Source organism: Nicotiana tabacum, chromosome 7 (genome assembly GCF_000715075.1).
Source record: "Nicotiana tabacum cultivar K326 chromosome 7, ASM71507v2, whole genome shotgun sequence".
NCBI classification, from domain to species: Eukaryota; Viridiplantae; Streptophyta; class Magnoliopsida; order Solanales; family Solanaceae; genus Nicotiana; species Nicotiana tabacum.
In genome coordinates this window covers 134,780,135-134,795,159 of record NC_134086.1, presented here as the reverse complement: position 1 = coordinate 134,795,159, position 15,025 = coordinate 134,780,135, and the positions used below count along the sequence as shown (strand labels likewise).

Here is a 15,025-nt window from a genome sequence, read left to right as displayed (position 1 = left end):
CACAACGACTTTAATTAGCTTTTCCGCCACTTAAAATTTAAATAATGAAATAAAATTATTCTAGAAGATCACTCTAGACTTCTCACCATGATTCTTTTGCTTTCCTCCTTTTTCTTACGTGATTCATGAAGCAATAATTAATGGACGAAAATCACATTTTTGTTTCATTGCGAATAGTGGAAGCAAAATAAAATAGTTAACTACTCATATTATTCATAAAAAAATGGGTTGGATAATGAATTTTTTAAAAACGGATTAAACATGGATAAAAATCATATTATTCATTTAGAAAATGGATAATTAATGTATAACTAATCGGTTTAACTTTTATATTTATAAAGCCTCAAATTGAGGGTTACTCAAGTTTGGAAGATTAGAAATTCTCTCAAAAGTAATCATATTCAATAAGTCATAAATAATATGGATATGCATATTATCCACTGGTTAACCAATTTTTTATTTGTATGGAATATGGGTCTGGTCGAATAATTTATCCGTTTTTACATTACCAATTTTTGACCCGTCTTATATCTGACCCGACCCAGTCGTTTGTCCTCCCCCCGGATTACGGATACTATTTAGCTACCAAGAAACAAAAATGGTCAAGTAGAGACCACTCTTTCCTCTCACTTTCCTATCTTTTCTCACATTTTTTATAACTCTAAGGGGTCATTTGGTACGCGAAATAAGTTGAGATAAGATGGGGATGAAGTGTGGTATTAAATTAATACTATATTTGGTTGATGGCATAAATTTATCCCGGGATAAAATTACACCATCAACCAAACATGGTATCAACTTAGTCCCAGACTTAATCCTGGATATCACATCTTATCCCATCAAACTTGGTATAATTTTATTCCACCTCTCATGTGAGATAAAATAGTAATAGGTATAATCTCGGGACTATAATCCCAGGATAATTTAGCCCGCATACCAAACGACCCTTTAGGGTTTTTTAGTTTTTGGTATTAGTAGAATCCAGAATTTTGAGAAGATGGATGCACTGTCCCTACGAGATGAATTTAGAATATATGCGGGTTTAACCTTTAGTTCTTACTATTGCACCCATTGCAATTTTGAAATTATAAGTTCAAACCAAATTTTTTTAAGAATAGTAATTTTCTTTCATATATATATATATATATATATATATATATATATATATATATATATATATATATATATATATATATATATTACTCAATATCGAAAATGGTGAGATTAATTAAGCCTTGATTATATGCTACATTATCATCTACTACTAGTTTTAATATACATATCATTTAATTATACACCCCTTTTATCCTAACTTATGTGGCAATATTTGACTCGATACAGAGTTTAAGTTATAAATATTAACTCAATTTATTAAGGGTAATTAGGTATTTTAAAGTTAAATTATTTTTAAATAAAAAAGTATAATAGTCGTATTTGGACGAACTAAAAACGCATGACACATAAATTAGGACTAGAGGGAGTAATATTTTAAGGTGAAAAAAGAAGAATAAGAATTTTAATGTGTTAGACTTGAAAATTTTGAAAGAAAAAATTAAACCAAAAAATACTTAATTAATACACAATAAGTGACACCAGACGTGCCCATTTTCCGTGGAGGTGCCTAATTCTAGCGAAAAAAGAAAGGCAAAGAATAATAAGATTGACATAAGATTTGAACTCCAAACCTCTCTTAGAGAGGTGTGCCCAATAAATAATGTATCGTATAATATTTTGAGCTTGAGCACACACAATTATAATTTTTTAAAGAAAAAATATAACACTATTATAAATAATATAGGGAAGGGAGCATGCGTTCACATGCCCCTGACCCCTAGATACGCCCCTAGGTATTAGGATACTAATTCTGATATTAAATTTAGGGTTACATTTATCCATCTTTTTGTCATTGCTAATAGTTAATATCAATATAAATATTCTGTGTAGAAAGCGGGAATAGTCATAGCTATAACCAGTGTTTTAAAAAACATTTTCGGGGCGAGCCCCGGGACGAGCCTTGGGGCGAGGCGTATCAAAAATGCCCCGAGGCGATGATGTGGGGCGAAAGTCTCAAGAGGCGTACACCCAGCAATTCGGGGCGTATGTCCGGAAGTTTGAGGCACGTTTTTGTAGTGAAGCGGAAATAAAAAAAAAATTCAAATTAAAATAAAATTTGTTGAATAAGTCCTCATATAATACCCAAAATTCTCAGAAGTTTTAAAAAGGGATTGAAATGTATTAAATTTAAAAATGAAGACCTTTTTTTATTGATTGGAGCATTAATTTATGGTCTTTCCTAATTCTTTATCTTGTCAGCTAGTCTGCTAATATCTTCCAAAAACAACGAATATTCAATTTTTTTGTACAAATACAAAGAGAACTTCATTCTCCTTCATAGTAGCAAAGTCATCATTTTTGTTCTTCCATATAGAAAACTTTACTCTTTTCGACTCAAGTTATTTGTGCTTGTAAGTAGCGTATAATAGATTGTTTTGACTAGTTTTTTGTGGGGACGACACACACACACACATATATATATATATATATATATATATATATATATATATATATATATATATATATATATATATAACATATTTATAATGTTCTTTAATTTTTATACAATTTTACCTATTTATAAATATTTACTGTAATTATATTATTTTATAAAATATTAAAAATTAAATATCTATGGAGCTTACGCCGCGTGTCTGAGGTTTACGCCTCGCTGAGGCATATGAAAAACGTAGACCGTCAATATGGGCTTGGGGTTTGGCTCGTTAGGCCAGCCCAGCCCGTGATCTAGCAGGGCTGGGCTAGAATTATTGGAGCCCATTTATGAACGAGGCTTTTAAGCCCGGCCCGAAAAAGCCTATGGCCCGTGAGGCTTGACTGAGGTTGGGCTGTGCCGGCCCGTGGACCTAATAAAAATGTGTATTTAAAATATATAAAATATAAATCAAAATTATATGACATAAAAAATATCTAGAAGAGTATTCCAAGCTTAAAGTTTATTAAGCTCATCATATTAGAAGACCAAAGTCTTAAAACGTTAATTAGTTTTAAAAATTTAATTATTTTTTATATTTAACTAACTAATATTGCATACAAATTGTAAATGTAAGTGAAAGTGAAGATGTTAAGACAATCTTCTCACAAGAGGATTCAAATGTGATTAATGAAGATGATGTGCTGGATATCCCATAAGCGTTAAGCATCATGGACGTTCTCTTGAATAGTTTGTTTTGAGTTTTGATTTTTATTGAATGAAATATAGTCTTGTCTTTTACTTTTTTAGTATTTATTGTGATATATTGGAACAGTATAAGTATTAAGTTCTCTAAAAAAATTCCAATGTAATTTTTTTAGCTTTTAAATATTTATTTTTTTTAAGTTAGAACTTAAAGAAAAAATATAAAATTATATTTTAGAAAAAAATGAGCCGGCATATGGGGGCTCGCAGCCCACATAGGACTGGGATGGACTGATCATTATAAAACCCATCAAAATAGTGAGCTAACCCAGCCCAACCCATCAATTGCTAAAGTCCACCTGAGATGGGCTGGAATAGCCCGGCCTCGCCCATATTGAAACCACTGGCTATAACCAAAATAACAAAATATTAGTAACCGAATTAAATTGTTAAGAACTCGGCAGCCTGTATGATTAAGAGAGCCTATCTTCTCTTTTTATACACAGAGCTACCAATTAAGCATTTTCTTGAAGAAGCTGCCTTTTCAATTCCATCTGCCAAGTAGGATCCCCCTTTCTTTCTTTCTTGCTGGTCAATCAAACCCAACCCCCTACGGCTACAAATTGCAAAAACAAGTTCATTTTTAAAATCTTGGTATTCAAAGCTTATATATAAGCACCATCTATTAACTTCCAAGGTCATTTCCTTAGATTTATGCGACATGGGTAATTCTAAAATTAAGCAGAACTCGTCAGTTTCTGATTATCTTCTCTTTGTGTTCCTCTTCTCATGTCTATTAGTAGTAATAATTCCCAAAGCAGCGGCACAGCCACAAAATAATCAAAGTGAGTTTCAATATGCAAAGCTCAATCCACCTCTGGCAATTATCATAATTGTTCTAATTGCAGCGCTCTTTTTCATGGCCGCTTTCTCTGTTTACATCCGACACTGTACTCAGTCCTCTACTAGCGGCAGCGTTCGGCGAGCTCTGTCTATGCGCCGCCGTGCTGCAGCGGCGCGTGGACTTGATGCAGCCATTATTGAGACTTTTCCGACCTTTACATATGCTGAAGTGAAGGATCACCATATTGGTAAAGGAGCTTTGGAGTGTGCTGTTTGCTTAAACGAGTTTGAAGATGATGAAACGCTGCGTTTAATTCCTAAGTGCGATCACGTTTTTCACCCTGAATGTATTGATGCTTGGCTTCAATCTCATGATACTTGCCCGGTTTGCCGAGCTAACCTCGCCCCTCAACCCGGTGAACCGCCGGCCCAAGTTTCCGAGTTGAACCAAGAGGGTCAACAACAACCGGGGACTGAGCTTCAACAGCAAAACGAAGAAGTTTCGATACGCATAGAGGGCGACGAAGAACAACGAGAACCGGTTCAGCAGCAACAACAAGAAGGTTCAGTTAGATCGAGAGTGAAGCGGAATTTGAGCTTCAACGTGCCGAACCGGGTTCAGAAGCAAGAAGAAGGGGGTTCAACTAAACCGGGAGTAAAGAGAAACTTGAGTTTCAACATGCCGATTCTTTCACCAAGATCATTTTCCATGAAGCCAAGGATATTTAGCAAGTTCAGGTCACATTCAACCGGCCACTCACTAGTACTACCGGGTGAGAATTTGGACCGGTACACCCTAAGGTTACCAGAGGGGATTCGTAAGGAGGTAATGAACCGGGCATTATTGAACCGGGCTAAGAGCTTTGGAGTTGCCTTACCAAGAAACGGAAGTTCAAGAAAAGGGTACAGAACCGGTACTGGAGAGGGAAGCAGCAGGGGTGCTAGATCTAACAGACGGATCGATCGGTCCGAACCGGAAGGACATTCGGACCGGTGGGTTTTCACTATTGCACCACCATTCATTTCTAGAGGTTCATCAATAAAATCACCAAAAGTTGGAGCTGAAACCGGTGAGGGTTCCACCTCTGGAAGTGTGAAAAACGCCGTCAAATTACCGTCGTTTAAATGCTTGGAACCAAAAGGTGATGAAACCTCTTTGATGTCTGCTGACTCGACTCGATCTCCGGTTTAGTAAATCTTCAATCCGGTTCGAGATAACCGTTTTTGGAGACGCGTCTGGCGACTTTTCGTGTGCTATAAAAGAGGACCGTCTTCCTCATGATAGGTTGGGCCCCACCTTGAAAATTAAGGCCTTGACTTTACGCCAAGGTATAAATGTATATTAGCCCAAAGTTGACTTTCAATTTTACAGGTTTAGTAGAAAAACATATTTGTTACTATTTTTTTTATAAAATAAAAAATCTTCAAATTTTTTCTATATTTATTTTTAGTTTTGTGCATATCTATAGTTGCTGTAATAAAAAAAAAGTCTCATGTATTTTATTTTATTTTTTTCCTGATTGGACAATGTCCTCTAGTGATGTAAGTACGTGTATTTCTTTTTCTTAATTTCATTGTCCAATCCAAAAAAAAAAAAAAATCAAAACGGAAAAGAGTACGAAATTGCTTCCCTTATTCTTTATCTTTGTTAGTCAAGATGATGGGGGTTTGATATTGATTTTTTGTGATAAGTAAAGAATGTTTCGATTTCAAAGAAGGATTATGATTAATTAGATGGAAGTGCTAGAGGATTCTGATCCATTTTAATAATGTCACTGGTAGAGATGTAACTAGGATTTGAAGTTTGTGGGTCTTGACATCAAACCCATAACATGTTTTAATTATTGGGTTCACAATTATATATAAATTTAATAAATTTTCTAATATAAATATAAGATCTACACATAATCTAATGGGTTCGGTGGAACCCGTAAAGGACACCCTACCTCAGCCCTTGATTACTAGTCTTAAGCTAATTTAGTACTATTTAGAATGAACCTTTCCGTAACTCTAACAGTGGTCCACAGATCTGGGAGAATTAGGCGTAGGACATTGATTTCGTACGTAACTGATCTCGACAACTAAGTTTGGTTTATCAGTTAATTAATGTACCAGAAGTCTTTTTTTTCTCTTTATTCTCGAGTTATTGGTCAGTTTGTGAGTTTATTGCGATGTAGGCATGTCATCATAGTTAGGTGGTTAAATTGAATTTGAGAACATTCTTTTTAAATGTTAAGTATATAATTTTAATGTAATTTCCAGTATTTTCCATATTTAATAGTATAGTTTTAGTGGGATACATGCAACGCCAATCTTTAACGAATAAATACACTTTTCAATCAAAACAATCTTTTAAAACTATTTTCTCTTGTGTATTGGGAAAAATTGTATTTAAATATAAATGTGACGTGACGAATACGTGTCGAAACACGTAGACTGGTCAAATGGTCAAAGAATTACAACTAGCCAAGAGGCACAAGTTGCAACAGATACGAGTAAATGGCAAAGGAAGAGGCACGGGCAGGAATACAAATAACCTAGTACTCGTACTGATGGACAGACTCAATTCGAAAATGTTGAAGCTATGGATGAGGCTTTGCAAAAACTTTTTACCGCATAGGTTAATAAAGCCGTTCAGGCCTTGGTTTGCCAGTTACCTACTGTACTCTCACACCTACTCCAAATAACAACACTATGGAGAACCCTCGTTCCAGGATTGTTAATTCAGGCAGCGGTGGAACCCCCAGTGAATCGCAGGATGGAGAACCAGGTAATTTAGTTAATTCAAATTTACAAAACTTGGTACTAACCTTGTAGAAACAGCTCAAGGAGCAAAGTGAGCGCATAGAGCAGATACTCGGGGTGACGCCCATATCAAAGGGGTAGATATGGATAGATATTCACAACAACCCTAGAAACCTAGTGCTGCTCCACTCCCAATTCTAAAAAAGTTCAAAATGCCTGATATTCCAAAATATGATGGAACGACAGACCCACGAGATCACGTGACTGCATTCACGACGGGTGTAAAAGGCAACGATTTGGCTAAGCAGGAGATTGAATCAGTATTAGTCAAAAAATATAGTTAAACGCTCACCAAAGGTGCGCTAACATGGTATTTTCTTTTACCCGAAAATTCTATAAATTCTTTTGCTGAGCTTGCAGATTCTTTCATCAAAGCACACTCGGGAGCTCAAAAAGTAGAGAAAAGAATGGAGGATATTTTCAAAATCAAGCAAGGGGACTCAGAACTACTTAGAGAATTTGTGGACAGATTTCAAAGAGAAAGAATGACATTGTCGCGTGTACCTGACAACTGGGCAGCTATAGCTTTCACAAGTAATTTGAACAAAAAAAGCTCGGAAGCTACGAGGAGGCTCAAGGAAAGCCTTCGAGAATTCCCTGCTACAACGTGGAATGATGTTTATAATAGGTATAGCACAAAATTGAGGATTGAGGAAGATAATGTTCCACGATTTCAAAAAGAAGAAAAAGTAAGTTCGAGACGTGCGGAGACCGAAAAAAGATCCGGTAAAAATAGGTACGAGCCTTACATAGGACCTGCGAGAAAGGATTCACGGTCAAAGCAGGATAATCAAAGGTACTATCACAGATCAAGAAACAGAGAATCAGGTTCTTCATCAAGATTCAGGAACGAGCGAAACAACTATGAGTCACGAGATAATGATAAAAAATTAAAAGCAAAATTCGGTGGTTACAACTTCAACGCCAGCACCTCCGAGCTCGTAGCTATTTTGAGAAGCATGAGAGATAAGGTTTGATGGCCAAAGGAAAAGAGATCGAACCCAAACAGGCGCAACCCTGACCAATGGTGCGAGTTTCTTAATGACCACGAACATAAAATAGCAGATTGCATGCTTTTACAAAGTGAAGTTGATCATTTATTAAAACAAGGGTACCTTACTGAGTTGTTCAGTGAGAAAGGCAAGCAAGCTTACATGAAGAACATGCAGGAGCCTCCAAAACCACATTCTCCCAAAAGAACTGTCAACGTTATAAGTGGAGGTGAAGACGTCAATGGTATATCATATACTGCAGCTAACAAAATTTCCAAAGTAACAATTACCCAAGGGAAACGGGTGCGACATATTTTAGAGGAAGACAATATTACATTCAATGATGCAGATGCAGATGGCGTATTAACCCCTCATAACGACATATTGGTAATATCTTTAATTATACATGATACTAATGTGAAACGAGTTTTGATTGATCCAGGTAGTTCCGTGAATATTATTTTACTGAGAGTATTACGTGAGATGCAAGCTGAAGATAAAGTGATACCAAAGGCGCATACTCTATCTGGATTTGATAATTCTAGTGTCTTCACGAAAGGAGAGGTAACACTCACCATATTCGCTGAAGGAGTCGTTAAAGATACAAAGTTCCAGGTGGTAGATATGGAGATGGCTTACAACATGATTCTTGGGAGACTATGAATCCACGAAATGGATGTTGTTCCTTCAACCTTGCATCAAGTTATTGAATTTCGATCGCCATGGGGAATCTGTCAAATTCGTGGAGATCAACATACAGCCAGGGCTATCAACTCTATTGCAGATACAAGCACGAGAAATGAAGGTAAATAGCAATCACAGAAGACAGTTGAGGTCACCACAACACAAACCTCAACTGAACAAGGGTAAACAGATGTAGATTCAAGGCCTGATACCATTCAAGAACCAGAAGAGAATGAAAATATTAAAACAACAATAGAGGAATTAGAGCCTGTCGTGTTATTTGCTCAATGGCCTGATAAAAAAGTCTATGTTGGAGCCAATCTTAGCCAAGGTATGAGAGGTAAGTTAATTGAATTTCTGAAAACTAACGTGGATTGCTTTGCTTGGTCCCATTCTGACATGACAAGAATACCCCCAGAGGTGATGACCCATAAACTAAATAAAGATCCATCGTACCCTCTTGTCAAGCAAAAGAAAAGAAAGCAAGGAACTTTCAAGAATCAGGTGATTCAGGAAGAAGTCCAAAATTGCTAAAAGTTGGTTCTATTCGTGAGGTAAAATATCCTAACTGGTTAGCTAACAACGTTGTGGTTCCAAATAAGAACGGTAAGTGGCGAGTTTGTGTAGATTACACAGATCTTAATAAAGTCTGCCCTAAAGATTCTTTCCCATTACCACACATAGATCAATTGATTGATGCAACTGTAGGTCACGAACTATTAAGTTTTTTAGATGCATATTCAGGTTATAATCAGATTAAAATGGATTCGGGAGATGAAGAAAAAACTTCATTCATAACAGACAGAGGGACTTATTGTTACAAAGTAATGCCCTTTGGTCTAAAGAATGCAGGCACAACGTATCGGAGGTTAGTTACCAAAATATTTCTAGAGCATTTAGAAAAAACTATGGAGGTATATATAGATGATATGCTTGTTAAAATTCAGTATTCAAAATATCACATATCACACTTATCTGATACATTTTCAATTTTGCGCAAATTTAATATGAAGTTAAATTCTGAAAAATATGCTTTTGGTGTTGCATCAGGTAAGTTTTTGTGTTTTCTTATTTCTAACCGTGGTATTGAAGTAAATCATGCACAGATCAAGGCCATTGAGGAAATACCCGATATACTTTCAAACAAGAAAGAAGTTCAAAGATTAACAGGGAGAATTGCAGCCTTGGGAAGATTCATTTCTAAATCATCAGAGAAGTGTTTCAAATTCTTCTCAGCCCTTAAGGAGCAAGATCATTTCGAATGGAATGAGGAATGTCAACAGGCACTCGGGAATTTGAAAACGTACTTATCAAATCCACCTTTGCTGGCAAAACCAAAGGCTGGGGAAAGACTACTCATTTACCTTGCTGTTTCAGAAGTTGCGGTAAACGCTGTTTTGGTCCAAGAAGAACAAGGTAAACAATCTCATATCTATTATGTTAGTAAATCTTTGTTAGATGCGGAGACATGGCATCCTCAGTTAGAAAAACTTGCATTTGCATTAATCATGGCATCTAGAAAGTTAAGACCTTACTTTCAGTGTCATCATATCGTTGTAGTAACTGCTTACCCTTTACGTAATATATTACATAAGCATGAGCTATCAGGTAGGCAAGCTAAGTGAACAATAGAGTTGAGTGAATATGAAACCACGTACCAACCTAGAACTGCTATAAAATCACAAGTGTTAGCTGATTTCGTGGCCGATTTTAGCCAAGAGATGCAATTAGAAGCAGAAAAAAGAATTACAGGTATTCAATGGGGCTAACCCGGGAACTTGGACTTTATTCACTGATGACTCATCTAATGTAAAAGGTGCAGGTTTAGGGATTGTCTTGGTACCACCTACGGGTGAGACCATTCGACAAGCTATTAAATGTCACTCTATAACTAACAATGAAGCAGAGTATGAGGCTATGATTGCATGTCTAGAATTGGCACGAGAGCTTGGCATAAATCAGATTATAATTAAGAGTGATTCACAACTCGTGGTTAATCAAATGCTGGGAACTTATGCAGCTAGGGAAGCAAGGATGTAACAATACTTAGAAAATGTACGGGAATTGATAAAGCAATTTCAAACCTGGAAAGTCATACAAATACCAAGGGATGAAAATGTTGAAGTAGACGCCCTAACTAATCTCGCATCTGCAGCTGATGTGGCAAGCGATGCAAACGCCTCAGTTATACATTTGTTTCATTCAGTTCTCGATCCTGATAAGAATGAGGTAAATTTTAATAATTTAACTTGGGATTGGAGGAACGAGATTATTGTTTTTTTTGCAGTATGGTACTGTCCCTGATGATAAGAAGAAAGCTCATGCTCTTCGAAAGAAGGCTGCTCGGTACTGCTTAAAGCAAGGCAATTTGTATTGTAAAATGTTCGGTGGTCCCCTAGCAAGATGCCTCGGACCTTCACAAACGGAGTATATGTATTGAAATAAATACACGAGGGACATTGCGGGAATCACGCAGGACGAAGGTCATTTGTAAGAACCTTAATTAGGGAAGTTTATTACTGGCCTAAAATGGAAAAAGAAGCAGGAAGTTTCGTGGCCAAATGTGATAAATGTCAAAGGTACGGTAACAATATGCATAGACCTGCGGAATTATTACATCCGGTCATTGCCCCATGGCCATTTATGAAATGGGGAATGTATATCGTGGGTCTATTACTACAAGCAAAAGGACAAGTAAAATTTCTGCTCGTACTCACTGATTATTTTACTAAATGGGTGGAGGCAGGAGCATTTAAACAGGTGCGAGAAAAGGAAGTCAAAGATTTTCTTTGGCAGAATATCATATGCCGATTCGGTGTACCAAAGGATATCGTGTGTGATAATGGTCCTCAATTTATTGGAGCACAAATCACAGAATTCTTTCAAAGTTGACAAATTAAAAGGATTACGTCAACACCTTATCATCCGGAGGGTAATGGGCAAGCAGAATCAACGAACAAGGTTATTATCAATAATTTAAAGAAACGATTAGAGGAATCAAAAGGTAACTGGCCCGAAGTGTTACCTGGAGTTTTATGTGCATATCACACAACTGCAAAAATAAGTACAGGAGAAACACCATTTTTATTGGTTTATAGAGCTGAGGCTTTAATTCCAGTTGAGATAGGGGAACCAAGTACGCAGTTCACATAGGCGACACAAGAATCTAATGACGAGGAGATGCGGGTCAATCTAACTTTACTCGAGGGGAGGAGAGAAGTTTCATTGATAAGAATGGCAGCACAAAAGCAAATCATAGAACGATATTACAACCGCAAAGCGCGCCTCAGATTCTTCAAAGTGGGGGACTTAAAAATGTTTTTCAATCCATAAAGGTAGCTAATGTGGGTAAATTAAGTCCAACATGGGAAGGACCCTATAGAGTTCGTGATATTGCGGGCAAGGGAGCATATGAGCTGGAGACAATGGATGGCAAGATACTACCTTCACATTGGAATGTTGTTCATTTGAAGAGATACTATTTCTAAGAAATACCCACGGTCACGTATCACTATTTCAAATTTAATTTTTGAATTGCTAAAATTTTACTAACAATTTTAGATGATAGGCAAAAAGCTAACCCGTACTAAATGATGAGTCACGACCTGTAAGGCACACGGAATAACCTAAAATTCCTGGCCTATGGTTACAATTATTCTGATAGAAATTCATACGGGTTAAGCAGTCTTCAACTAAAATCGCATCTCCGAGTCCCGTATGTTTTCCCTTTTCAGGAAAAGGACCAAATGAGAGAATCTATCAAGTGCTCAAGGCTTCATACTTCAACACTCAAACACTTGGGGGACTACATAATATACACAGATATGTGTATAAAGAAAGCAAAGAAGATTAAGAAAAATCAAGCCTAAAAGAGTCAAGTACTGAGTAAAAGTCACAAGGTCACGAGATGAAGCTAGGAGCTAAGGTCAAAGAAAAATCTCACTATAGTTAGGGTAAAGGCTATGTACTAAAACGGGTTATAAGAGAAAACTCCGTGTCTATTATTCTTCTTTTGAAAAAATCTGTTACAAGAAAAACAGTTACGAGAAAGTTATAGATGTAATTCAATTACATGTAAAGTATTATTCAAAACTTGTCAAAGTTATTTCAAAGAAACATGTGTGTTCCTATTTCTTTTATCGTATGATAACACCATTATGAAGTTGAGACGTCTTCTTCATTAAGTGTCGAAATATAAAAGGGTCCTCTTTTATAAAACTCATGTTTAATTAGTTAGTCATGAGATTAACAGAAGCATTTTCAAAGAACAAAAATGCGAATTATTCTATAAGTCCTTAAAAATAAAGACAAGAATAAAACAGCCAGAAGTTTAAGATAATAACATGAAAAACTTCTTAATATATAAAAACTGAAGACTAAGTACGAACTTAGTCATAAAGATATGAAATTGTTTATACAAATTGCCCCATAAAAGACTTAGGGACTTGCGTTTCCAAATCCAACTCTCATATGAAGCTAAGGGTTTGATTACAATTTTCCAAAATAAAAATAAAAAACAAAATCATTCAAATGATTAAAATTGGTCACTGGGAAGTTTGCGGAACTAAAGCAGGAGCATCAATAGCAATGGGCTCAATTTGGGTAGGTGCATCAACAGATGCGGTTTCAACTTGGCTTGCAGCAACAAGCTCGATTGGACTTGAAAGAGTTGGGATACCCGTATCAGCTTCAACATTTACGGGAGCTTCAACCACGGGAGAAGAGAAGTCCTGAGTTTGCTGAGCTTTTTTAATGGTTTCATTGATCTTAGATAACTCCGACTCCAGGGTGAAGTTTTCTTGGCCAGCTTCAATTAGGGTATCTCGACGAGAATTCAAAAATGCCCAACTTATTTCAACAGTAGATTTTTCTTCAAGGGTCTCATAATCCTTTTCCCAATCAGCAATCTCATTTTTTAGCTCTTCGTTTTCAGCCAAGGCGGATTTGTAAGAAGCTTGAAGAGAGGCATGGGAGCTCTCTAAAGCACGAACCTTGTCAGTCGAGACTCGAAGGTCTTCTTGTACTTGAGTTAAGCTTTGCACGAGCTCCCCAGCGTAAACTTCTTTTTGACTCAAAAGAGCCTTCAACTCTTTGTTCTCTTCGCTGGCTTTAGATAGTTGCTCTGAGAAGGAAGATTCGAGACGTTCCTTTTCTTTTTCTGCTTGGCTTGAGGAAGCCTTTGCAACCGCTAACTCTAAAATTAAGGCCTGCACCTGCTGTTCTAGGGTACTCTTGCCTTCTTGTAAATCTTCTGTATCAATTTGTGCACTCTCAAATTGTTCCTTCTAATTGATCGCCTCCAATTGAGAATCACGTGCTACCTTCTCCAAGAGAGGGATTCTGCTCATCATTTCTGTGTCGATAAGATTGGCCTAAAAAAAGGAAAGGAAATAAGAATATAAGAATCCCAAAGATAAAAAAAAAATTATAAGGTAAAGAAGGGAGAGAAGGAAAGTACCTTCAAAGTGGCATGCACGATATCATTCATTAGAGTCAGGGAACTATGGCTCTCCAGCTTTGCTTTTTCAATTGGACCGATTAAAGGTTCCAGCCATACGTCTACCTGACCTGACTTCCTCAAAAGGCTGCTATCTGCAGGAACTTCAATGGTTACCCTCCTCATAGCGGCACTTCTACTTGAAGAGCTCGCTTCCGTATGGTGAACGATATGAGGGGGAGTTGTTGAAGGAGGAGCGGTAGAGGAAGTGAAAACCGTAAAAGAAGGAACAGAAACAGCTGGGGTTGGTAAGGAAGGAATCACAGGCACGAGAGTTGAGAAAGAAGATAAGGGTATTTCATCTAAAACAGGCCCTAAACTTCCACTGCCAAAACCACTGAAGAAAAGTTGATCAATAGATTCATGGGTATCATGGGGAGTGACGTCATCGTCAGGAATTATTACTGGGGTTTCAACAGATTCGGTAAGAGGAACAGAAAGACGAGGGGAAATTTCAACTTCGTCATCAAAGACGATGCGTCTCCTAGCTCGTGGCCTCGTCACCATGGAACCCCCTCTTCCTCTTCTTCAGAGTCTCCTTCTTCAACAGTTTTCCTTTTTGCATAAGAAGCACCCAAGTATTTCTCGGGCTCTTTCTAAAGAGATACGGGTTCCCGAAGGAGTACGGGTTCCCGAAGAGACACGAGAGGCCGCAACTGCTTCAGCAGTAACTTCTCAAATAGCAAATCCTGATAAAAAGAAGGATGGAAGTTAGAACCATAAAGAAAAATATATACATGCGTGAAAGATGAAATAAAAACTCTTACCATGAGTCTTTACTTTCCAACCGTAACGGTTAGAAAGTGTTTTCCAAGACCTACCATCTATTGGTGCGACCTTCAGCAATTTATCTACCCAACCACGAAAATTGGGAATATTTTCCACCACTCCAATGGTTGCTAAAAAAAGGAGGAAAAATTAGAGAAGTTGATAAACTTGAAGGAAAAAGGTACGAGATGGATAAAGTACTTACGTGCAAAATTCCACTTCTCAGGGAAGGGAACGTTATTCTCA

The 15,025-nt window shown here is 37.0% G+C and overlaps 1 protein-coding gene across 1 annotated transcript; it reads left to right on the top strand.

Annotated features, from left to right (window-relative positions):
* The first annotated feature begins 3,653 nt into the window (after window positions 1-3,653).
* LOC107765095 (E3 ubiquitin-protein ligase ATL31-like) lies at window positions 3,654-5,474 on the top strand. The gene has a single exon (XM_016583701.2). It carries the CDS (start codon window positions 3,912-3,914, stop codon window positions 5,223-5,225), a length of 1,314 nt encoding a protein of 437 aa, XP_016439187.2. The 5' UTR covers window positions 3,654-3,911; the 3' UTR covers window positions 5,226-5,474.
* The last annotated feature ends 9,551 nt before the right edge of the window (window positions 5,475-15,025 follow it).